A 27,059-nucleotide genomic window follows, 5' to 3' on the forward strand; every position below is an offset into this window, starting at 1 on the left:
AACAAAGCGTTATATTGGATAGCTGCTTCAAAGATCTTCGATCCTCTTGGGTTTTGTGGTGCATATGTGATTTAAGCAAAACTTCTATTTCAGGACTTATGGCTTAAAGACAATGGTTGGATTAAATTATCCCATCAGAATTGCACGACAAATGGAACAAATGATGCAAGCCTTTATGTGATCTATAGAAAACCGTGTTGATATTTTCGTGATGTTGATGAAACGCCTGAAATGTTGGAATGACATTGCTTTTGTGATTAATCTCAAAATGTTTATTAAGCAGCAGTGTACGGAAATACCGTAGCTTTAAATGTTCCAGAGCAACTTTAGTAATCAACAAGAGTAGAGAGGCAGGCTCCTCTCAAAAAATTATCTTCACCAAGACTCGAAATCATGGCAGCAGTATCAGGCGCAAAATGCATGACTACATTTCTACATTTTCCTCGCGTAAAGATTTATTTATAGACCGAGTCTCTCACTGTGCTTCACTGGATAAAGAACTCACCGCAGCAATGGAAAACATCCTTATAAAAGCACATGTCGGAAATTCAAGGTAAAATATCACCAAGTATGTGGTATCAGTGTCCTCGATCAGACAATCCTGCCGACAAAATCACGTTAGATGTTGAGTGAACTTGTAGTCGATCGACTGGGGTGGCAAGGATTTCCATGGCTACATCAAAATGAAATAAGTTGGCACAAGATGAACGAACATAGTGGATAATGTTGAAGAACGAGTTGTGATTCAAGTTACCAGCAGTTTTCAGTCTTTACAACCTGTGAAGATTGAGAACTTTGGTGACTTTTAAGAGTAACGCCATATAAATTTTATATTCATAAACAATTTAAAGTTCCAAAACAGAGAGATTGATTCTGTGACCAAAAATAAAATATATAATGCTTGTTACTGGATTAAGTTATCACAAAAGAGAGCATTTGTTTTGTAGAATTGAATGAATTTAAATGTAAAACCCATTGTGGCAAAATTTCAAATTGTTTGGGTTGTTGTTTCCTTGTCCATATTGCATGGAACAATGGTTCCCAGAGCCTACTCCAAAGAGAGGCTAGACTTCTATTTTCCACCCAATTTTGAGAAAGAGTACCCTGGGGAGATGATCTGAAAGTCTCCCACCCCTCTCCTCTTCCACCAATCTACACGAGGGGTCTTTCAGCTCGCCGCATATTTAGAGTGTTGCCATGCCGCACCGACATTCTACATTTACAAACATCCATGTCTTCTCTAGGATTCAAACTCGCGCCCTTCGAAATCGTAGTAGGCTTCCCTAACCACTCTCACTCATCTGGGTGCCCGCTCATACGGGAATAGAAGGAAATGAGAGAGCAGATGTTGTCGCAAGGAAGCAGCGGATTCATCCACTTTGCGAGAAGTCATGACCCTTAGGCCAGTCTCGGACCTAAAGAGTCGGACATTCGATTAGCTCCTAAGAATATGGCAAGAACGTTGGGATCAAGCCTCCAGTGGGAGACGTGTTTACAATCTCATTCCCAAGGTCAAGACAACAATCCAAACTAATAGCAATTACATGACGTATTTCCTCACTGGTCATGGGCCCTTTTCTTCATACCTCTGCCGCTTTGGCTTGAGAGAGAATGGTAACTGTGAATGTGGGGAGGAAGGTCATCCAGATCATTTTGTGTTCTCCTGCCCACACACAGCACTTAACAGCCTCAAGCAACCAGGAGCCAGATTCTTGCCAAATTGGTTCCTGAATCTACAAAGTAACAGAGTTGCCCAGCGGAGATTGAAAACAGTAATTGACTACTGTACTAGCAATTACTCTTCTGACACTGGAAGATAGTAGTCATAAAAGTCTATATAAGCTAGTTCAATATGTCAGCAACAGAGTATGTGATATGTATGTTCAATATGTAATTTTATATTTACGCTGTGCCAGGTTCTCATACATAAAGTTCGTACTGTATCTGAATGCTGTAATGTATCTGTACATGTTTATATCTTTTATTTATGGTACCTAATTTATACTAAGGATCACGCGTACCTCAATAGCATGCTTCTTATAAACTTTAACTATCATGATAACGTATATGTATGAGTGTATATATCAATAGGAGTGAGAGTATGTATACTTTTATTTGTTTAGGAATATCTATGTATGTAAGTGTGTATATATCTGTATATGAGTTTGTATTTGTATGTATATACATATATTTTGATTGTACTCTTCTTCAAGTGCCTTGTATACACATGTATATATTTCTTTGCACATTGTTGCACTCTTCTTCAAGTGCCTTGTATGCACATGTATATCTCTTTTTTGCATTTTATAAATGTCGTCTGCTCAGCCGGGGCTGCCCAGACCTGCGGCCTGGTAGCTAGTGATTGACTCCCGCCGAGTTGGTAACCAATTTTGCATGGATATATCTATACCTGGGTCGGAAGCCAACTCAGCGGTTTACCTTCCCTAACCACTATACCGTCTAGGCGGAAATGTTCGGGTTAAATTCAATAATTGACCAAAGGCGTTGTTTAAGAGTTGGGAGTAGGATAGCAAAATCGTTATTAGATGTAGATGAAATTCAGCCTATAATATTACCAAATAATTATTTTTCTCCTTTAATTATTTTAAACTGTCATTAAAAGTTATTTCATAGTGGCGTAAGTGAAACGTTAGTACTAGTAAAAGAGAAATTTTGGATTTTAAAAACTAGGCGTTTTATAAAATCTGTGCTATATGATTGTAGTTTATTTAAACTGTTTCATACATATTTAATTTCACTATGCAATCTATGGAAGGACACCACAAGTTCAACACAGACCCACGTGATATAGAACATTTTTATTCGTCAGTTAATCACAAGTGCAACAGCAAAAGTTTTCTCTCAGTACTCAAGAAATTATAATAGTGTAGTACAAATTATATAACTATCGTGATTGATTTAATAAGAGCAGGGTAATTCCCTGCTATACGCCAGAATAAGACACCAAAGCATCAGTCGCAAATTGAACTGAAGAAGAATCGTATTAAAGAATCTTTATGTAAATCTACTTAAACTGAGTTACGTTAAGACCGCTAAATGTTGCCTAATCATGTGTGCACTTATTAAGGGCAGTTTTTGCTTTGCCATCTCTTTTTTTCGTCTTCGGGTGAGCGGTGTGATTTCACCGTAAATGAACTACCGTGAGTGGCCTTAAGGGAAAAAAAAAATCTGTTAAGATACCAATATTGACAGGAATGATCACGATCACGATTGGCAAAATGCGCAGTCCCAAAATGCTATGTAAAATTTATCTTAATACATTATTAATAAATTATAGACACATTTATTATATTAAATAAGAAAAAGTTTTTACAGAGAAATAGTCTATTCATTACTTTAAACTTTTATATTTTTATATTTCGTATTACCTTTCAGGATTTTCTGGCATGAATGGCAAGGAATGGCAAGAACAACGGCGATTTACCATGCATACAATGCGAAATTTAGGCCTCGGAAAAGGACTCTGGGAAACGATGATTCAGGTAAGCAATCTTCATTAGTGCACTAAACAGTTCGTCAACTTATAGATTTGTCTAATCTAATATAAAGGCATTTTCTCATTGAATATCCTCACTCAGTAGCTGTTTATCTGTACTCAATAGTTGTCAGTAGTATCAGAGATATCGGTTGCTATTAAAACCGTAACATGCAGAAACTGAGACATGAAAGTTAGAGTAGCTGTAATAATTTTAAGCTTTGTGTAATAGTTACTAGTTTACAAATAAATGTTTGTTTATTACTTATTTACACGGTATTAATTTGGTGATTTAAGTTCTGAGGACTCGCCTTATTTCAGCTGCAGTTTAGCAGGTAAGCAGCAGACCTATTAAATTTTTTTAAAGAATAGATCTTAGACGAGAAATTAGAATAAGGAAGATATTTTATAATCTGTAATATTGTTATGAAATTTGGATAAATGTAAATAATTTTAGGGAAATTATATGTGAAATTGCAGCATATTTTGTATAATGTAACATGAAGAGTCAGAAGAAGGCAATGCTCTGCGGGAAAAACAAAATTACAGGAGCAAGACAATTTAACATTGAGATAAATGGCTATCTCGATAAATTGGTGAGATATCCCCAAGCTGGCGTTCTGCTACTAATTTTTGTCGCCGAATTTGGCTAGAATCTCCAAACTTGCCGTCCTTTTGGCGACATTTTGGTCCGGTTTTTGCAGAATTGTGATTGAATAGCTGTAATTGATCCCTATATGTAACTGTAACCGTATTCAACTCTTACATATAACTTTAGCAGTGTATGCCTTTCTGTAATTTCGAGAAATGAAAGATATTCGAGATTTCTCGGCGTCCTGGAGAAAACTATGTAACCCCAGAGAAAGTATCAGTTCTCAGTTTTTTTTTTAGTTCAGAGCGAACTTCGGAATGTTGAGAGATCATGCGAGCCTTGCTGTTTGGATGTGGATGCGCTTTGCACTGTATATCGTTTAACGTCATTAGTAGTTTGAAGTCATAACTACTAATTGTGTGCTGTTATACTGAGAAGAGCTGTACGAGTATTTTTGTGGAAATTCCAGAGATATAAAGTGTTTCTGTTGAGAAGAATAAATTTTTATCAAGCTATCATCGGTTCTGTGTGCATTCAATCCATTAAGGCCCATTTCCACTGCTGTGTATGCGTTTCTCCAATCAGCAAGCGAATTCACTTTGATTGACATCTGCAATAAGGTTGATGTGCGGTGACGGATGACGTACGGATGGAGTTCGATAATGTTCAATTTCTATCCGTATGTCTGCGCATGCGTTGAGGTCACGTGGTAAAACAAGAGCAATCAGGTGTAGTCACCAAAAATTAATGGCGGCAGAAGTAGCGATGAACGCTCGCTTAGGGAAAGAATGTTTTGCTAAAAAATACTTATTTCTGAATTAACATTATAGCAAGAAATCTGCGTGCTGAAAAAGATAGCAATCAGCTGAATTTAGTTAAAAAAAAGATAAGAAAAATAAGATAACTGCAAACTACAGTACTTGTTCGCAGATAAAATCAGGCGTTCAAGAAATTCAGTTCAAGAAAATCAGCGGCAAAAATTATATAAAATCCATAAAATAATAATATAAAGTCCATAAAATAGCATAATTATATAAAGTCCATAAAATAGCAAAATTTGTCCTGACAACTATTTTCCTAGTTCTGCATACTCATTTACCTTTAATGAAAATGAATGTCTGACTATATCAAACTGCTATAGCAAATTAGATATGATTAAAAGATTTGTTATTTTTTCTTTTGAAACAGGTAAAAATTAAAAACGTTAATGATAAATTAAATTTGATAGCCTTTTAAATATTTCACTGTATTAAAGAGTACGTTAAATTTGTATTTTTTTTTTATAAATATATCTTTTTGGCTAATATATATTTGTAAGCACATGAAATATATTTTTAGCAGCCCGTTTAACTTCAATCGGAACGCCACTTTAAAAGATAATGTTTTTTGTAAAAAATGTACTAGAAGCTGAAGAACAAACTCTGGTGAATTTTTCAGACGATAGCACACTGAAATAGGACCAAAAATTTAGTTTTTACCTGATGATGTATATAAGCCAAAATATGCATGCGACTCTCGTGTGATGCTAGCTTAGAGGTAAAGCTGATGGTAACAATGTTTACCTTTTGTAGTCGTGAGTTCGAATCCCATACGCTTTTTGCCCCCTGTCTGCAACTTTCTTAGCTTTTTGTTCCAATTTGACCTATATTCGTGTTTTATAATTTATTTCTATTATTATATGCATTAAATATATTGTTTTATTTATGCTCATATTTACTTAAATTTTGCACGCAAAAAAGTTTGAAAATTATATAATACTAATTTAAAGCATACCCTGTACGTTATATATGTGAATTTAACAAACATTCTCTATTCGTAAAAAGCAAATTTAAAGTTAATTAAATTTAAATGAAATTTAATGCAAACAAATAAATGATTAAATATTGCTGCGAACTAATCTACAATATCATTCAAATTATGAGAGTATGTAAATCAAGTGCAAGTATAAAATTCCATGAATAAATATATAATTCCAAAAATTTATTAATTCTAAAAAATTTATAAAAATGCATAAATGAATAATAGGATAGATCATTAATCCTAAAAAATTTATAAAAATGCATAAGTGAATAATAGGATAGATTATTAATCCTAAAAAATTATAAAAATGCAGAAGTGAATAATAGAATAAATAATTTTTTGGAATATGGGCACTGCTGGTACGCGGAGAGTAGTAGTATTGAGAGTGCGTCTCGTCTAGCGAGTCAATCCCTGCGGAGTCGATGGAGTTGACAGCTGAGCAGCGAGGGCCGAGTGGGTCGTCTTCGAGTACACAGAAGGAGTCTGTTAGTGTAGCGCAGTTGGTGCATCGTCGAGAGAGCGTGATGAGCTCCGGGAACGACTGAACCGAAAAGTCGGGAGCTGTGCTCGTATGTCGTCGAGTGCATCGCGAGTTGTAGCGTGGAGAGTCTCGAGAGTACGTGGAGTTCCGAGAACGACCAAGCAGAGTCGGGAGCTGTACTGCGGAAAGCAGAGTCGGGTGCTTTGCAGGAAGCTGTCTCCACCGTTATTGCCTGACCGTGTGAAGGCTGTGTCGCTGATTGTTCCAGCGTGTTTATAGTAGATCTTCGAAGACTGTAAAAGTGTTTTGGAGCTGTTCTGATTAATATTGATAAATAAAGTGTGTTTCGATACTTCATCCAGTATCGTCGTTATTCACTCCAAATCTACGAACCCCGTACGAACGTGAAGAAAAAAAATAACGTAACAACTGCTGTCAGAAGAAAGAAAAACCCAACAATATATTTTCTTTTCACTTTTATGTGAATGTATATACATGTGCTCAGACTTTGGGATGTTTACGGCTCTAAACTTTCATTACCAAATAACATTAGACAGTATTAATGTCCTAAACATTTTTTAACAAAAAATTACTATAATAATTGCTTTTAAGTTCAGTCCTCTCCAGCAGAAGCGCAGGAATTAATTAATTAAATATTTCCATTTTCTTTACCTTGTAGGGTTTATATTTATTTTAACTAACATTTATTTTAAGTTTAAACTATCTTTCCTGTCAAGCCTTACTTTCCCCTGGAACTGCCAATGCCAGAGTATGTAAATTTTAGTAGAACGCGCAAGGATTCAAATTATCAGCGGAAGTATTCTGATTTAAGTAGAAAGGAAACGAGTTCGAGTTGTGATATTCTTACTTCACGAGCGTGGAGGTAGTTGGCCAGAAATTGAAGAACCCCGCGTTTTGGCCTGTGTGCTTGCCTGGAAGTAGTGTTAATCGTTCAAGTGATCTTCAAGTTTGCTGAATTAGCAGCGGTATTGTAAAACGCGGTGAGTTAGTTACTTTTAGAGAGCCTCGTAGTTAGAGTCTTGTCTTTAGTTTCTTTTCAGGTTATTATTTTTATTCGACCGCCGAATTGGCGCAGTTTGTGAGCGTCAAGAGCACGCACTTGTAATTTATTACGTTGAATAAAAAGGGACTTAAACCCTTAACAAGACTCTGTCTTTATCCAGTTTTCACAGTCACCTCTTGGTTGCGTGCAAGTTGGAGGCGCGCAACGCTACATTGGCGCCCGAACACTTATCGAACTAAAATGGCCGAAAATTGGATGGAAACCGCTGGACAACACCAAGAAATGACAAGCCAATTGGAAGGATTTGGATACCTGGTCCAGACTTTGAGAGTGTCAATCATGCCCAACGTCAATTTCGACGGAAAAAATTCGGTGGCGATATTTCTAGAAGGCCTAGAAAATCACTTTCAGCTCTACCCTGTGCCGGAAAGACAAAAAGTTGCCATCGCCACATCCGCACTAAGAGGACAGGCCGCGCTATGGTGGAAAATATAGGCAAATTTTTATTAGGGGAATTTGGAAGCCAGACATATACATTTGAAAATTTCAAAAAATCGTTAGTAAAGGCCTTCCCCATAGTGAAAGATCGCGCAAGGCTGGAAGCCGAACTATATAGTTTCTATCAACGGGATATAGCAGAATTGACGGACTTTATTCTACGAAAAATTAAGCTGACGGATATGCTGTATGGGAAGAAACCCGATGCGGAGATTATTGAAATAATCTTACCAAGATTGTTACCCGCTGTTCAAGACTACTTTGAAATTAGAAACCCAAGCACATTGCAGGAGCTCTTCGAATTGGCGGTGAAGTTTCAAAATCGCAGAATAGCAGAAAAAACTAGAGGGGCAACGTATTCTCAAAGTACCCGAAGGAAATCTTCAAATGAGGAAACCAGAAATGGAAATCGCTCTTATGGGGGAAAGAGCTATCAAGCTAACTCATCGAAACTCGAAGGGCAAGGCCCAAAAAGAAAATTCGAAAATAAACATCCGCGTACCCAGAAGGCACAGATTGAAAGGAAAGCTTTAAACGAGTAGAGGGGCCTGTGAAAGGGAGGGTCCAGACCCCGGAAGTTTTAAAAAAAACCCTCAAATAGACATTTAAATACGGTCATCGTAAAAAACTCACAACTACCAATTATACAAGTCCTGGTTGGCGATGTACCAGTAGAATCCCTCATCGATACAGGAGCAGAAGGAAATTTTATGAGTGAAAATTTCTTCAAAAAGAATTTTTATAGGGTACGATTATTTAAAACCAAAAATACGGAAATTATAGCGGCGCAAGGAAAAACATGTCACTGCATCGGGAAATTGTCATTAAACTTCCAGGTAAAAGAGGAAAGCCTCAAAGTATTAATTTTTATAGTGAAAAATCTGCAAAATCCTCTTATTTTAGGTATGGAGTTTTTAAGGGCCGCGAGGGCCAAATTGAATTTTCAAGACAGTTCCGTGGTGTTGGAGATGGACCAGAGGCTGGTGGAACCTGTGGAGACACCGCAAGTGGACCTTAGCCATCTGAATGACCATGAAAGGCAAGCAATACAGCAAGTGGTGAGTAATTTTTCTAATTTGTTTTCAGAAAAACCAGGAAATTGTCAAATAGTCACGCATAAGATTCAATTAAATGCCGAAAAACCTTGTAGAACTAAACCTTATCGGTACGACAAACAAAAAGACGTAATCATCGAAGAACATATTCAGGAGATGTTAAAGAATAAAATAATAACGCCCATAAATAGTGAGTGCGCGAGTCCAGTCGTACTATGTAGGAAAAAGAACGAGTTTCCTCCTTCGGATAAAAGGGCTTGGAGGTTTGCTATTGATTACAGAAAACTAAATAGTATTACTAAATTTCCAGTTTACCCTTTGCCGGTTATAGACGAGATCATTAGACAGATCAAATCGACAAGATACATGTCTACTTTGGACTTAACGTCTGGCTACTATCAAATAGCTATGAGACCCGAAGACATACATAAAACCGCGTTTATAACAAAATCGGGCACTTATGCATTTTTACGCATGACCTTTGGGTTGTGTGGGGCCCCATCAACATTCCAGAGAGCTATGGACATTGTTCTAAAGCCTGTCCTAGGAAAATCAACTTTAATTTATCTAGATGATATAATTATAACGAGTAGTACGTTGGAACAACATATTAATGATCTAGAAGAAGTTTTTAAATTATTAAAAGAGGCCGGTCTTACAATTAACGCCTCAAAATGCAAGTTCGCAACTAAAGAACTTAAATATCTCGGTTATAAAATTTCGCAAAAGGGTATAGAAACGCAAGATTCAAAAATAAAAGCTATTAAGAATTTCCCACCGCCCAACACCGCCAAGAAACTTTCGTCTTTCCTTGGGTTATGTTCTTACTATCGATCTTTCATAAAAGATTTCGCTAATATTGTTGAACCACTCTTAGTAATCAAAAGAAAAAGGGGTAAATTTACGTGGACAGCGGAAGCAAACACAGCATTTGAAAGATTAAAAGAAGCGCTCATTAATGCCCCTGTTTTAAAATTCCCGGAGGGGGACGAAAACCTGGAAATTGCAGCAGATGCGTCAGACTATGCGGTGGGTGCGGTTCTTATGCAAAACAACCATCCTCTGGCATTTTTTAGTAAAACATTGAATCAGACACAAAGGAATTATACAGCTACAGAAAGAGAAACATTAGCCGTATTAATGGCTGTACACAAATTTCGAGTTTATTTCGGCAAAGCGCCAGTAACATTCTTTTCGGATCATGCGGCTGTTGGTAGACTTTACTCGGGGAAAAACCTAACGCCCAGGTTAATAAGATGGGCTTTAAAACTCCAAGAATATAATATCAGAATAAAATATAAACCGGGTAAGGAAAACAATGTAGCTGACGCACTTTCTCGTATAAAACTGGACGATGAAGGAAATGAACTTAAATGCGCTGTGTTGACTTCAAAAATTTTAGATTCTAGAGATACTGTTATTACTGAACTGAAAGCTCATCCTGAATTTGGAAATATCTATGCTTATTTGAAAGACCCCAAAAGCTTTGAGCACACAGATATCGATGCGATAAGAAATAGAGCAGAAAACTATGAAATAATAGATAATTTATTATTCTATACGAAAACAACAAACGAAAATCTTGAGTATAAGCCAGTCATCCCAGCCTCGCTTCGATTAAGCATTTTGAAGGACTTGCACGAAGCAAAAACAGCAGGCCACCTAGGGGTCAGAAAGACTTTGAAAAGGGTACGCGAGGCGGTATATTTCCCGCAATTATACAAAATAGTAACGGCGTATGTCAGGTCCTGCAATCAATGTCAGTTAATAAATGATATTAATTACAGCCCGGCCGGGTACTTAAATAGCATTCGCGCTACATTTCCGAATGAAATTTTAGACATAGATCTTCTTTGTCCCTTCCCCCAGAGCGAGTTAAATAAAAATCGTTTTCTTTTAGTAATAGTAGATCATTTTTCAAAATGGACAGAAATTGTTCCACTTAAACGCGCGTCAGCCAAAACAGTCGCGGATGCATTCTTACACAGATACATTTTAAAATACGGTGCACCGATAAAAGTCATTAACGATAACGGAAAACAATTCATTAGTCAAATATTTGAAAACATATGCAATGGACTTGGCATACGCCATATCAAAATGGTTCCGTATAGACCACAGGCAAACATAGCAGAAAGAGTGAATAAAAACATAGTAAAAATAATTCGCAGTTACGTGAGCACACATCACAAGCGCTGGGATGGCTACATAAATGAATTAGCTTATGCTTTAAGAACGGCAAATCACGATACTACGGGAAAAACCCCAGCAGAATTATTTTTAGGCCGAAAATTAATTACGCCTTTAGATAAATTATTCTTTGTGCAACAAAGAGAGCAAGAGTTTAAACAAAAAGATGTGCAAAAGCTGATTGATCAGGCGCTTAGAAGCTTGGATACGGCAAGAAATAGGCAGAAAGTATACTATGATAGAAAACGCCGTGAAGCAGATTTTAAAGTTGGGGATAAAGTATTGAAGCGGAAATTTTCTTTATCAAGTGCCCCAGACAATTTTACGGCAAATCTAGCTCCAAAATTTGAAGGTCCCTATGTAATTCAGTAAATCAAAGGAGTAGTATTATATCTTAAGAACGAGAGAGGGGAGATCTGTAAAGCAAGTCCCGACCAGTTGAAAAAATACTATAATCCAAATGATTTTGAAATCCTTAAAAGTTTCTTGCAGGACTCAAGTCTAAACGAAGTAGAAGGTCCAGAAATAACAACAACTATTCCACCACCCAAGAAGCAGAGAACTGAAGAGAGACCTAGCCCTTCTACAACCCGGACGTCGGTATCAAAAAGAAAAAATAACTTTCAAACTCCAGCGTTTAAGAAAAACAAGAATACAGATGCACCGCGTAAAGAAACCGTGGTAAAGAGCAAAACACCACCTACGACGGATCGCAGGAGAAATTATACATCAAGGAGAACGCGCACACGGCCACAGAGTCAGGTGCCAGCAAGGCCGCCGTTCCGGAAACTGAAACGGCAACAGGAGGAACAAAAATATCAGGAACAGAAGAAATTCAAGAAGGACGCCAGACCGGAGGACGTCAAGACCAGCCGTCCCAGGGAAAAACGGAAATGCCAACAACCAGACGATTACTCCGCCAAGAGGCCAGCATGTAGAGGACGCAAAAGAAAAACTAATGTGGACGACACTCGGAGGTCAGTAAGGAGAAGATTGACATCCATGAAACCTCTAACTTGGGACCAATATTGCCAAAAAAGAATGACGGAGTTTCAAGCATCGAAAACTCAAGGATAAGTTAAAAACTTCTATAATTTTTTTTTTCTCTTTTGTTCCTAAATGTTATGTATAAGTACGAAGTTCTACGTTTTGACGAAAGTCAATATGTCTCGGTTGAGACTTAGTTTTGTTTTACTTTATTTAGCTAAGGCAAAAGTATTATTTTCTTTAAGTATAAAAGCTAAGAACAAGCATTTTCTGTTGGTCGAAAGACTAATTCTGTTATGTTAAAGCCAAAATTTGGCCGAAGATAAAAATAACTTCGTATTCTTGTATTAATAAGAATTTTAGTTTCAGTGCCGCCAGCTTGGCGAAGAATGAGTAAAGTAAAAATTTATTTTCTCTTATTCATTGTATGGTAAATTGTAAAAATTATATGTATTAAAATTTTGTAAATGTACGTAAATACTTGAATGTTATGTAAAAGTAGAATTTAGTCTAGAAGCATAAAATTGTAGATGCTAAAAGTAAATGCTCAAAAGCAATGAATTCAAAATTTAAGTATTAAATTGTAGATAAAGTCATGCTTTAGAGCGAAAGCCTGCATGTTTAAAGATGAATGAGGGGGAAGTTAGAATGAATGTGTTTTGTAGGGTTCTCCACCTACACTTGAATTTTTAAGAATATTAAAGTAGCTCATCGAGTTGTAGAATGTCGAGTAAGGTGTGTCTATTTGGTCGCTGAATTCTAACAAATCATGGCGGTTAGGGGAAGTGTTGTAAGACTAAAACACGAATATTCCCGTTTGACACCACACATGGTGGAGAGCCAGGGTAAAGTTAAATTAATGCTTGAAAAATTGAATGAATGTGAAGTAAGCAATAACTAAGAAAAACGAATCGTGTAAAAACAAAAATTTATTGTGTCAAGAAAGTGTAAATTATAATGTATTTAGAAAGATACTGATACTTATTCCTTCCAGATGCTGGAAGGAAAGACCAAGATTGATTGATGAAGTCCAGGAAAAGTTGCTGTAAGAAGAGAGAGTTATAACTATCAACAGAATTTTAGTATACAATTTGTTACATAAGATTTTTTTTGTGTAAACGAGGTTCTCGACAGTTAGTTCAGAATTAGAGAAACTTACAACAGGTCGTTTGTAGGACCTGCTTCCAAGTTTTCCAAATTCTGGCAGCGGCAAATGTAGGGTTTATATTTATTTTAACTAACATTTATTTTAAGTTTAAACTATCTTTCCTGTCAAGCCTTACTTTCCCCTGGAATTGCCAATGCCAGAGTATGTAAATTTTAGTAGAACGCGCAAGGATTCAAATTGTCAGCGGAAGTAATCTGAGTTAAAAAGAAGGGAAACGAGTTCGAAAGTGTGCTTTCTTGCTTCACGAGCGTGGAGGTGGCTAGTTAGAAATTGAAGAACCACGCGTTTCGGCCTGTATGCTTGCCTCGGCAGATTGTTGAATCTTTCAACGTAATATTCAGAAGTTTGCTGAATTGTCAGCGGTATCTCAGAACGCGGTTAGGTTAGTTACGTGTAGAGAGCCTCGTAGTTAGTCACTTGTTATTATTCTCTTTTTAGTTTCTTATTTTTATTTTACCGCCGGGTCGGCGCAGTTTGTGAGCGTCAAGAGCACACACTTGTAATTTATTACGTTGAATAAAAAGGGACTTAAACCCTTAACAAGACTCTGTCTTTTATCCAGTTTTCACAGTCACCTCTTGGTTGCGTGCAAGTTGGAGGCGCGCAACGCTACAACCTTATGTCTGTATATATAAAGAGAAAAGCTTATTTTTATAACTTCTTCTATAAAAAGAGATATGAATTAAGAATTTTTAAATTAAAAATAATATTTTATGGATTATGCATAAGATATAACTGCCCATAGTGCATTTTAAAACAAACGAGATTTCTAATAAATTATCAAGCTATGACCTTGAAGTCAGCGGTGTAGAAATATAGAAGCATGTTTTTCTCCTTTAATATTTTCCCATTTATGACCATTAAATTTTTATTGTCGATATCGATATATAATTGATAAATACGTAAAATATAACTCATGTAAAAGGCGTAGTAAAATTCTGGCCTTCGCTACCCCTGCAAGAAAAAAAACCTACTGTGGAGACCATAAGACATCCTTGTACAGAATATTCAATTACACACATTTTTTGCTGCATTTCATTTACCATTATACCACCGAATTTCATTAGAGATATAGTACTAATTCAATTAATTCGGTTCTCACTGCACAGCAACGCAAAAATACATAACTCAAATCATGCTCATTAAAAATTGAAAAATACAGAAAAACATAAAACAACAAATACAGTTAAGAGTTAAAAAACAATCTTTAGAATTAAAATTAGATTTTCTACACGAAAACAAGCAATTCGGTCGGCGGGCAGGAAGACAAATTTTTCGGTGCAAAAAACATAAAGTTCACTTTTGGTTTCACTCGGCAAAAAACTACTGAAAGTATAGAAATTGACTTAATTCACTATTATGCTAAGTTTTAAATGGAAACAAATGGGTTCTCCGTTGGGCTTAGTCGCACTTAATCAGCTTTTGAATTGTTGATGATTTTACAACTATTGTATGCAGATTAACTAAAGAAATAAAAACCTTAACCGGAACATGAGAACAATATAATTTAATCACTTTTACAGCAAAAATTGCACAATTTACCAATATATAAGAATAAAAGATACTGGCCTCACCAAGTCGGGTAACACAGATACACTTTTGGTGAAGCCGATTGAAACCAAAAGGAAAGGTGAGCAACTACATGTTACAGCAGCCCCATGTACAAAATCAACGTTCTAGGGCTACTGGTTCTTGAGTTATGCGAGATACATACATACGTACCTACGTACAGACGTACATACGTCATGAAAAAGTGTCTTCTGGATCCATTTTTGAGTCCGTTTGGGGAAAAAGAGTAATTTATTCTGTCCGTACATACAGATGTCACGCAAAAGCATCATTCAGTTGAATTCGAAAGTGGTCAAAATATATGTTTTTAATGAAATACGATACCCGAAATTTTTCCCTTTTCCAATACTTACTTTATAAGGTATTTCTCCCGCTTTCTTAGCATACCTTCGTAGTATAATGGTCAGCACGCTGGCGCGTATTCCAGAGGTCCGAGGTTCGAATTCCGACAAAGGCGTAGCTCATTTTTCATCACTCCTGTTTCAAAACTAACCTAATGACTCTACATTAACCCCCGTACTAAAAGGGTGATGGCTGATGATTCTCCACACCCAGGATTTGGCGATTGGGTCCCCTAAACCCCAGTCGCCCTTTAAAAAAGGGGGAGTATATAAGGTATTTCTCCCGCCTTCTTGACATGCCTTCGTAGTGTAGTGATCAGCACGCTGGGCGCGTATTTCAGACGTCCGTGGTTCGATTCCTTGCGAAGGTGTTGCTCATTTTTCATCACTCGTGCTTCAAAAATAACCTAATGTCTCTATAACTTCACTTCGTACAAGGAAGTAAATGAATTTCACAATACAAGTTATCGTAAAAACAAACCACCATTTTAAATTAAATTATTTCGTAGATAAAAGATTAGTGTTGAAAACATATCTATTAATTATTTTAAGATTGGTGATTACCTTCATCTAAAGTAAGAGTTAATAGTGAGTAAAAACAATTAGTATATATATATATATATATGTGTGTGTGTGTGTGTGTGTATATTTCAAGAGCAGAAAAGGCGAAGGCAGATTAAATCTTCAGTTTTATTTTCAGCAACATATTGCGGCTACACACAAGTAGGCACATTAAATGTGGATGTGCTTGTTCCAAAGACTTACATTTTTGATAACTTTGTAGCAAGAGAGCAGCAGCAGAGAGACAAGTAGTGCAGTTAGGCCAAAGCGTAGAAAGAAAGTGTGTAATGCTCAGGATGAAATCTTAAGTCAAACTGAGTTAGTTTTGGTTCTCAAAGCATTTTGATTGAATAGTTAATTTTGCTGTAAAATTACTATTGGCTGGTTGAGTTTTAGTTGCATTTACATCATCGTAATTATGTATGAATCATATGACATAGATGTTTCTCGAAATGACGCAGAATAGAGAAGGGAAACCAATTTACGCTGCTATTTTAATCTTTTACATATTCTTTATTTTTCTTACAGACACATATATATATGTAGGATATAGTTGTACTTCCGAACTAGAACAACAGTCTTATTGATGACAACTGTAGTAACATTTTAGTAATTTAATTATGAAGACAAGCGAATATAAAAGACGTAATTAACACGAAAATGATGTATAAAAATAGAAAGAAATAAGAAGAGAAAGTCGGCCTATATAGCATCAATAAAAACGAAATAGCATTATAATAATCATAATTTAGTATTCGTTTTCGGATTTTCAAACTTCGTCGTCGCTCACGTCTCTCTAAGAAGTGGTCACGTGATCATGCTGATGAGCGCGGTACTATTCTTACATATAAAAAGAAACACATCTCCATTTAAATTAATTCAGCTAATGTAATTTCACAAACCAACCCCCAGCTAGCAATTAGTAGAAGAAATGGAGATTTGCATTTATTGATTTTACGCATTTCGTTTATATTTTTTTATTCTAGGCTCTCGGGCGAGTGCTTGGTCCTGTGTACAGCGACGTGGAATAATTAACCAAATGGTTTTCTGTGGCTAACATTGCAAAGATGATGAGTTTAGGAAAAGACCGAAGCCTAATCCCGTAGAAAGAGTAATCGTTGACAGGAATAGCATTTCATTAGTCATGTGTGAATTAAAACCAAGGTGGGGTATTGGGCATGAAAATTCTTTGCCGAAGGAAACTAGAGTCCTCTGTAGGTTAGAAATTAAAGCAACAATTCTAAGTTGGAGTAATAGTGGAGTTGTGCAGATTACCATATGTGTTAAGACAATGATTCTATTCTGAGAGGAGTGAAAGTTTTGCTGTAAATCCACATGTTTCCAGGTAGTAACATGATTGACTGGAAAAAAAGAGGCAATACAGAGAGTTAAGAACTTGGAATTCATAAGAAAAGTTTATAGTAAGTATATCAAAGATGATACTGGAATCATTCGATATGTTTTATTAGTAATATAAATACTTGGGATGGGGCATTTGTCCCTGAATTTCTTAATATACTATATTGCTATTATGTTGAGGCTTGTTTCCGTACGTGGAAATTTTGCCGCTGAGGGGTAACGTTTATCAGATCAGTTTATCAGCTTTTTGTGTTTACTGTAATACATTTCTTAAAGGTGAACATACCCATCATAAGAGCTAACATTCCTTGGCAGTTGCAGTATCTGTGTTCATGTTTACTAGAAAGATGCGGTTGTCCACTCTTAACAAATGTGGTTGGAAACTGCAATTTCTGAGGAATGACTAATATATTGGCAGTTATAGGACTAGGATAGAAAGTCTTTAGTTTTAAACTTTTCAATTTTAAAAACATAATACAGCATAGTATCAACTTCGTAGACTCCATTAACACTCTTTAGATGATTAACAAATGAACTCGAAAGATAGAGAGAAAATCAGTTTTAAAATTTCATAATTGTACAACTTTGAGGACTTTAAAATTTACTAAAGAGAGTTCAGTGGCAATTTTGTTTGCAGGAACAGTTGATCGGTAATCCTTTGATTACTCTTTTCGTAGGCCAATAATAATTGTGTAGCATTCAAATGAATAGCAATTTAGGTAACTTGTGATTACATTACAATTATTCATTGCTTCAGAGATAACGCTGAGAGCATCTCAGTGAAATTTAATAAAAAAAATAGCCTTAATATTATTTTCCCTATCGTAGAGTGTATTGTGATGATCTAGCTGGGTCTGGATAAGAATACGTGGGCTAGTATTAATTTTAGCTGAAGCAAGACTATTAAATTCTCTATTCTCCGTGAAATCAGGAACAGTGTCTACGTTTTCTGCATTTCTTAGTTTGATAAATTTATTACTGGTAGCTATTTCGGGGCAGAAGCTGGCTTAGGCAGGTTAGCAACTTTTTGAGAGCATCTTATTGAGTCTAAAGCAGGGTTGTCTTTTATGTTGAATTCTGCATTAGGATCCTGAGTATCCATGTTACTAATTTCATCTTGTGTAGACAACGGTACACAAGATGAAATTAGCAATATAGATTGCCAAATTTGGCAGCCAGAAGCACTGACTTCAAAATTTGGCAATATTTGGGCAATAATTTGTTTCGTATGGAGACCCATTTAATCAGTATAAGTGTTTCTGTATCTGAGGGATTTTCTAATTTTTTTTTCTTCTTTTTTTTTTTTTACTTAGGACTACGTTCCTGAGAACTAATTTGTTGACTCTTCGCATCGGTAGTATTTGATGTCATGTTGTACTGAATAAACACACTTATTTTACTTCTAACAGTACTATATGAATCAAAATAGATTTACAAAATTGTTAGACTTACATCATGCCTCGTTTTATTCTCTTTTACTCCACCTCTACCGACCACACCTATCTACTCTTTCACTATTGAAACTTTGCATCAGTTATACGCGGGCGACTCAGTGTCCTATGTAAAGTTTTTCAACAATTCCTCAATGATGGTCTCTGGGGCAAAAAACTTAAGACGGAAAACATGTTTTAAACACTTAAGACATGTTTTTCAATAATCGCGAAAGCTATAGTTTTTGTTTATGGCTTATTTGATAGCTTAAGAAGATTATTAAAAAACACAAAAAAAGTTTTGAAAATTGGAATTATGATTGAGCCACAGTAGAATCTCAAAGTTAGGCCAACAATGCGCAATATTTTAATGACGTTACAAGTGTGCGCGCGCACGAGTTAGGTTATAAAACCGTTGAGTTCTATGTTCGAGTCGACGCCGAGCGTTTGTGGGAGCGAAGTATTGATTTTTGTTTGTACAAAAATACCGTATACGCGCGTGTAATGTCCGCGCTCATGTAATGTCATGTAATGTCATTAATGCTCATGTAACCCCAACTTTACAGATAAAATTTATGTAAAAAAAAGTGACTCGCAAAATGTCCGCACCCCCAAAAGTAAAGAATTTCTTACTCTAAATTATATTTTTTAACGTCGCCTTATACTCTTTAATCAACAAACATCTTTAAAGAAAGAATATGCATTTGCTTTGTCTTTGGTTGGTGCCAGGATAGAAAGCAGAGACTTTTCTTGCATTCTGGTGCAACTGTTATTGAGTCATAACATTGCCACCAGCAATCCACTCGGCAGACGTGTTAATAAATGAAGGCAGTCCAAACAGGTTTTCACCACGATGGCTTTCAGGAAATACCTTTTTTGTAATGAAATTACTTTCTCCTCCACTTATTTTCATTGCATTGAAGGGGGAATTTGAAGTTTCAACTGTTCTTAGAGAATCGTGGTCATGGTTGGTGAGCAATGCCGAGTTTGTGCAATTGTCTGTTATTTTTTTTAGCGAAAATAGATCTCTGTGTACACTGGGAAAAAAAAGTAATGTACTGCATGTTATGTGTAAGTTTAATATAATGTTTTCATATTTTTAATTTGCACTATTGTATTAATTGTAAATTGTATTTTTAATGAACATTTTTAATTTTAAATTGCATTTTTCATTGTTTTCTCTTGGTATGTTGATAATGTTTCCCATTTACGATAAATATCGATAGTTTGACGACCTTCAAAGAGTCACGAAAATCTCAGACTTGCACCCCATAAATAACTCTTGCGTTATTATTTTAATTATTTTAAAACAGAGTGTTTGCTAATATAATTGCACTTGATATTATGTTTTCTATTCGTAACATTCTGTATTATTTCAAATTTATGGTCTTGCAGTTTCGTATCTTAATTTTTTATTGTGAGAAATTATATATTTGCCAGTTATTGATGCGGGGAATATTAATATGCATAAAGAAAATATAGTGACCTTTAAGAATCTGAAAAATAGTGAATCAAAGCTCTTTACGAGATTCATCTGCCGTAAAAAAAAAAAGGTATTTTCCTTTGTTTAATACTGCAGTGACCTTCTTAAAATTTTTATAAAATAATGAATTTTGTCTACTTAATAATACACTCATGTGCAAACCATGTCTATTTTTTTATAGTTATGTCTAAAATTTAATCAAAGGTACTAATTATGCCGCCGAAAAATTACGCAAATATTCAGAGTCAAATACTCAAGCATAAACGTACGTATACGAGCTTTGGAGAACTGTCGGCAGGCCAGTCACAAGGCACGCCAATCACAAGGGCAGGTAGCTAAAGACCTCACTATAACGCGCAGTGTCGTCTGCAATTAATGTAAGCGCCATTTCAGTGCCTTGAATTCATATCGAGAAGATCTAGATAAGGTCTACGGAGATCCACAACGTCGAATGAGGATCGTTATTTGGCATTTTCAGCTCGGCCACACAGGATTGCTACAGTTTCATAGCTCTCAAGTGAATTGTAAGCTGCCATTGCAACACGAGTTTCATGGTCTGCAATTGCCCCAATACAGATCTGCAATCCCTTCTGGCATACAGCCTCATGAGATAGGGCTGTATGCCAGAAGATCCTCTGTTTGCGTCCCGCTTACTGCAGTAAACAAAACAGCACATTTAGCATGGTCCAGACAACATGCGCTTTGGACCAGACTTTATTAGAGCACTGTACTTTATACATTTGAATCGAGATTCAGCCCGAACACTGATTCTTTGCTTACCTACGTATATTTGGAGAGAGCCTGAAACACGATACTATCCTTCCCTCATAAGGGAAGAGGATCATTACGGTGATGGCGGTATAATAGTTTCGGCAGGCATTATGTTGCACGGCCTACATCCTTGCATATGTTTGCCAAAAGCTTTTTGACTAGTATAAGATATAGGGAGGTCTTAGTCTTAGAGCTCTTCGTTGGATTTCTCAGTGCCATAGCTGGTCCTGGGTGCCTGTTAATGGATGACAACTCTCGTCCACATAGGTCTCAGCTGGTCGACAACTACCTGGAAAGTAAGAATATTTGCTGCATGAATTATGTCATTTGAATGGTACGTTTCTTTCGTAGTTACAAATGTATATTCATACGAAATTTCATTAAAATGTATCTATTAATTTATCAGAAATTCGACATAATATGCAAATTATGTTAATATTGCCCCCGATTATATAAGCAGATTGTGACGTTGTGTAGCAATAAAATCATTTGTCAAAAATATATGTATATATATAGAATATAGAAAAAATAAATAGAAAAAATATAGAAAAATATAGAATTAGAGGTTGTACAATGTAAATTTAAGTTCAAAAACACTTTTTTTCTTATTTGCATTAATGCCAAAGTTTAAAAAAATCTTTGAAAACATTAAAACTGTCTGAAATTCAAGTATGCGAGACTGGGATGCCCAACCGTTTTAATGAATGGTATAACTGAATTATTCTATCACATTAATTAAAAAAAACAATTTATTTTACTTATTTTCAGTAAAACCAAAGCTTAATTGTTAGAATGATAATTTACATTTTTGTTTATGCAGCATATTCTGACTTTTTACTAGTGTTTTTTATTTGGATTTATTTATATTATAATGTTATTCTAATTTGTTTATATTATAAAACGCGGTTTTCTCGGCAAAGATTTTTGGAGACAACTTTTCGCCAACTCGAGTCTCTGGCATATCATCTATACCTTTATATCATATTGACTGGTCGTCTGGCATATCTATGCCTAGACGACCAGTCAATTTGAATGGGTAAAACAAGGAAAGGTCTGGCACACTTGCGGAATAAATTTATTAATGTGGTTTAAGGTGATTAATGCAGGCCAAAAAACGTTTCACACATACTTCTTAGTATATCCGAAGCAGTCTTTAACTTGTTGGTCTTTTCCATATGAGCAAGGTGATCCGGCAAATAGTATTTCGCGGGGTAAGAAAGAAGTCCATTAATGTGTTTTAGTGCATTTTCAAAACAGTGAAAGGTCTCCTCCACGAGAGACAAGGCTTGAATTCCAAGATCATAGTCACACACATTCTGCAACTTGAATGAAAGCTCAAGAAGTAATAATTCACTAAAACTGAGTCTATTAGATAACGTTTTCTTCTTGGAAATATCACAGCTCCAATATCCGAGATATACAGCAGAGACTTAGATTTTTAAGAGTAAATCTATTAAGAGTTCCTAGGCAGAGCCTATGACAGGAATCATAGTCGTCTTTTTCTGGAAGCAGTATAACTATGACTTTTCACAAACAACCGCCAAAAGCCAAATAAGTTTCTTTTAAATCCCTGAGTTTGCTAGTTAAATTCGAAAGACAACTGTATTGCATTTTACCTAATGGCATCATACTTCTTTTATAGCGATGAGTTTTTGATTAAATTTGAAACATGCTTAATCTTTGCGCAATGACAACACATTCTTTTTAATCTTTGACTTTGTTAATCACGAATTCACTTCATTTGAACAAAATATGAAATAAATCAATATCAAATTAGGAATTCGAAATTCTACCTTCAATGTACACATATCTGGGTGGAGGAAAGTTTTTTGGTTAGGTGTCGCGTTTTTACACAATGCGAGAAACATACATAAACACGTACAGATTCATCATTATTTAATAATGCTAGCTGGACTCATTAAAATTATTATATATTTTTCATTTCTTAATAACTGCTTTAGGCCACTGGCCGCGCAAACACCTAGTTAAAAAATATTAAAAAAAAAAGAAATGAAATAAACTTTTTATTAATAAATTATACTTCCTAAACATGAATGTCCATACATATTTTTAAGATTGTCTCTTGTGTAGGATATAAACAAAATTTTAAAATCAACGTGTTTCTTTCTTTCAACAGCATGTTCTAAACTAGTTCTCTTACATAAGAAAACGCAGTAGATAATAGTGCAAAACAAAATAAATCTTTGAGCAAAATACTGTGAATGTCTGAGGCTTTGGGTATGTTTGCTCATTTTAGCTTGTCTTTTGTAACTATCATGTGGATCGCCATTCCTTGTGCTCCAAATAGAAATTGAATACCAATGCTTTATTCGACTTCCCTTTCTTTCTTTCTACGTTTACTGCAATTCCCTGATAAAAGAGTTATCCATCCTCATTGCTGAAATTACAATTGCTACCAATAAAGGAATCAGAATTGATGACATGTACTTTCCTTGACATTCGGTGACCAGTCTTTTTATATGATGTCACAAGATTCTGTTATTCGTTAGTAAATCTGTGCTATTTTATTTTCCAGAAAACCCTGACACACTTTTCGAAATGCTTTCATGCCGTTTCACTGTCACTACGTTTCTGTTCAAATTGAGAATCACGTAACAAATTACGTACGTGAGATCCAACAAATACACATTCTTTGATTTTATCTCAGTTTACGCAAAAACATTTTCTGCATAAGTACGCAAATGGAAAAAAAATTATTTATAATTTATTTTATTTATTCTTGTTAGCCTTTCTTGATGGTTTTCCATAGGATTTCTGATCTTATAATTTCACAAGCAAGTCGCTTGTGTCGGCAATCGTCTAAAATAGTTATTATAAAAAAGGAAAAATATATAAGGATTTTGATGTGTTCAGCTAGTATCATTTTACGGGTCCATCTACTGGTTTTATTTTGGGGTAAATATTAGCTGGCCCCCTTACTTCTACATTACATAACATACTGGTTTTATTGCAAATGGTTAAACAATGGGTGTCCACCTCACTTCACTCTATCCATATCCATACTGGCTTTATTACTTTTAAATCGCTTAATTTCTTAATTAATAACTGGCCTATTAAATTTTTGAAAAAATTTAAGTATCTTATGCTTTGCAGAGTGGTATAGTATTTCTTCTAAATCGCTGGGTTTATTAATAAAAATTTCATTAATTTTGCTCAAGACATAAAATAAATATAAATCATATTCAAAATTAAAAATTCGGACTTCGAGGTGTACATGTTCGGGAGAGGATTGTGTATATTCAAAATCTGGTGGCTGTAGGTACCGCCTTCTTTCCACAATGCGAGGAATATGAGTTCATATTCCTCGCATATGTGGCGTTCCGACAGATACTTCAACTTCTATTCATGAGATGACGCCACGTGTAAAATCCAGTTCTTAATCGGAGCAGCAAAGTGACGTCATTACTCACTCAGACTTCTCGTCAGACACCTGTACGCGACGGTAGCATGAACTGTGTTCCGAGCTCTGCGTTGATCTCTGCAATGTAATTTAAATTGTAATTTAGTACTTTATATATTCTTTTGTTATAGGAGATTGTCTACCCTTATTTACTTAAATTATATCATGCATTAAGCACACGACCACCAAATATACATTCGACACATAATGTATATATGTATTATATGTACGACACATAATATATGTATTATGTATATGTATAATATATATATGTACGCCACATAATGTATGTATAATGTGGATATGTACGACACATAATGTATGGATCTATATATTCATCTAAAATATGTATTTTAGATGAAAGAGAACCTCAATTAATTTAGCAGCCGTAAGTGGAATGATGTGTGGTGATGGCGATAAGGAGCGCGCCTTGCGCCCTCCGATAAGTGTGGCAACCCTAGAGGAGAAGTTTCTTACGAGTAGCGAGCAGAGCGAAACAGGCAGGCTGTCGGGCAGTGTGCGCGAAGTTCCTAAATAAAGCTTAATTTTTATTGTGCACTATGTCTTGTTAATATTATATTAATGCAGTAAGAACATAATCTGTGATATGGAATTCGAGGATTGGTGGTAAAAACATAACTGGAAATCACCATAATGGTAACCTGGACTGTGTTAAATCGTATGAACAGTTCTCAAGCACTTTCGGTTTTGACTACAAGCCATCACTCAAGATCTCTAAACCAGAAGTAATGGATTACATCGGTTTTCGTCCTCCGGATCACAGATGAGTAGTAATTATAGATCATTTTATAATTCTGTTTTCTACTTATCATTTAATTTAATTTTCTTTAGTTAAATTTTTGCTTTTATTTTGGCTTAAAAACCTTGCACAATGTCTGATGTTCATGCCGTCCAAATTCCGGTTTATAACCGATCAGACCCATCTTTATGGTTTATTATGTGTGAAAGTACTTTTGCTCTTGCCACCCCCAAACCTATCACAGAATCCATTACTAAATATAATTATGTAGTTTCTCATCTTCCTCCAGATATCGCATCACTAGTACGGGATTTACTTATGAAACCAGACCCTATTGATCCATATGCAAAGCTTAAAACTGAGTTAATAAATCGTTCGGGAGAATCTTCTCAGCAAGAAATTCGCCAATTATTATGTGGAGAGGAATTAGGTTCTCGAAAACCTTCCGATTTGCTTAGAAATATGAAACGTCGAGCAGAATCTTTAAATGTTCCTGATAACTTAATGTTAGAATTATTCCTTCAACGTTTGCCTTCGACTGTTCAGTCTATTTTGGCAGCGGTTTCCAATTTAACTGTAGATAAAGCTGCAGAAATTGCCGACAGAATTTTAGAAGTAAATCCAACCCCAGGGACTTGTGCCGTTTCTCGCACAGTCGATCAGTCTCTTGAAGATAAATTATTTAAACAAATAGAAAAATTAAACAAACGTATTGATCGCATTTCTCTTTCTCGTGGTCGCTCGCCAAATCGCGGAGGTCGCAATAAGGAAAGAAGCAATTCCAAAAGGAGAGATTATTCTGTTTGCTGGTATCATAGACGTTTTGGGAAAAAGTGTAGAGATGACAAATGTACAAAACCTTGTTCATGGCAGGGAAACGAAACCAGCAAAGAATAGAGGCGACTTATTCTTTGCCTCAAGTTTCACGTCGCCTGTTCGTTCGTGACCGTAGAACAAACCTTTCATTCTTGGTCGATACCGGCTCTGACGTGTCCTTACTTCCAGCAAATAATTCTCAAAAACGGAATTCGTCCCAACAAACACTTTTCGCTGCTAATTCTTCTACTATTCATGTTTATGGTCAAAAAACACTTTCTTTGGATTTCAAATTAAGACGACAGTTTACATGGACTTTTCTTATAGCAAATGTTAGTACACCCATTCTTGGAGCAGATTTTCTCCATTTCTTTGAATTGGTGCCTGATCTCAGAAACAAATGTCTCAAAGATTTAAAAACGCCTTTTAAAACCGTCGGTTGCGTGAAAAATGCAAGCATTTATTCAGTAAAAACTGTATTTAGTGATACACCATATCACAAAATTTTAAAAGAATTTCCTTCAGTTACTAGATTACCAGATCCTAACCAACCTGTTAAACATAAACCGTTCATTATATCATAACTAAAGGTCCACCTGTGGTTGCAAAACCTCGTCGGTTAGCTCCAGATCGCTTAAAAATAGCAAAACAAGAATTTCAAACTATGATGCAATTGGGGCATTTGAGACCTTCGAGCAGCAATTATGCATCCCCACTTCACATGGTTCCAAAAAAGGGAAGTCTGGAATGGAGACCTGTAGGAGATTATCGAGCATTGAACGCTCAAACAATAAAAGACAAATACCCTATTCCATGCTTAGCCGATTTTACTGCTGCATTGCACGGTACTAAAATTTTTAGTCATGTCGACCTGATTAAGGCATACCATCAAATACCAATTAACCCAGCCGACATCCACAAAACCGCCATATGCACACCATTCGGTTTATTCGAAAGTATCCGTATGCAATTCGGCTTATGCAATGCATCTGCGACTTTTCAACGTTTTATAGATAAAGTCACGCGAGATTTAGAAGGCGTTTACGCTTTTGTCGATGACTTGCTCATAGCCTCTAAAGATTCTGAGGAACATTGCAGGCATTTGAAAGCTTTATTTTCCAAACTTCAGGAATATGGACTTTGCATAAATGTTTCAAAATGCACCTTTGGTCAAACATCTATTGATTTCTTAGGTTTTCACCTTAGTGAAAACGGAATTGAACCTCTTCCTGACAAAGTCAAATGTATTTTAGATTT

At 35.7% G+C, this 27,059-nt stretch overlaps 1 protein-coding gene across 1 annotated transcript in view; it reads left to right on the plus strand.

Moving 5' to 3' along the window:
- LOC118193891 (cytochrome P450 2U1-like) overlaps positions 1-27,059 on the plus strand; it is a 119,380-nt gene that overhangs the window by 25,296 nt on the left and 67,025 nt on the right. Inside the window, exon 3 of the mRNA XM_085820504.1 lies at positions 3,397-3,503. Within this exon, the coding sequence (XP_085676630.1) occupies positions 3,397-3,503 (107 nt within the window). The remainder of the gene's footprint in view (positions 1-3,396; positions 3,504-27,059) is intronic.

Source organism: Stegodyphus dumicola, chromosome 7 (genome assembly GCF_044657685.1).
Source record: "Stegodyphus dumicola isolate Sdum_Otavi_A_Nest chromosome 7, ASM4465768v1".
In the NCBI taxonomy this organism is placed as follows: domain Eukaryota; kingdom Metazoa; phylum Arthropoda; class Arachnida; order Araneae; family Eresidae; genus Stegodyphus; species Stegodyphus dumicola.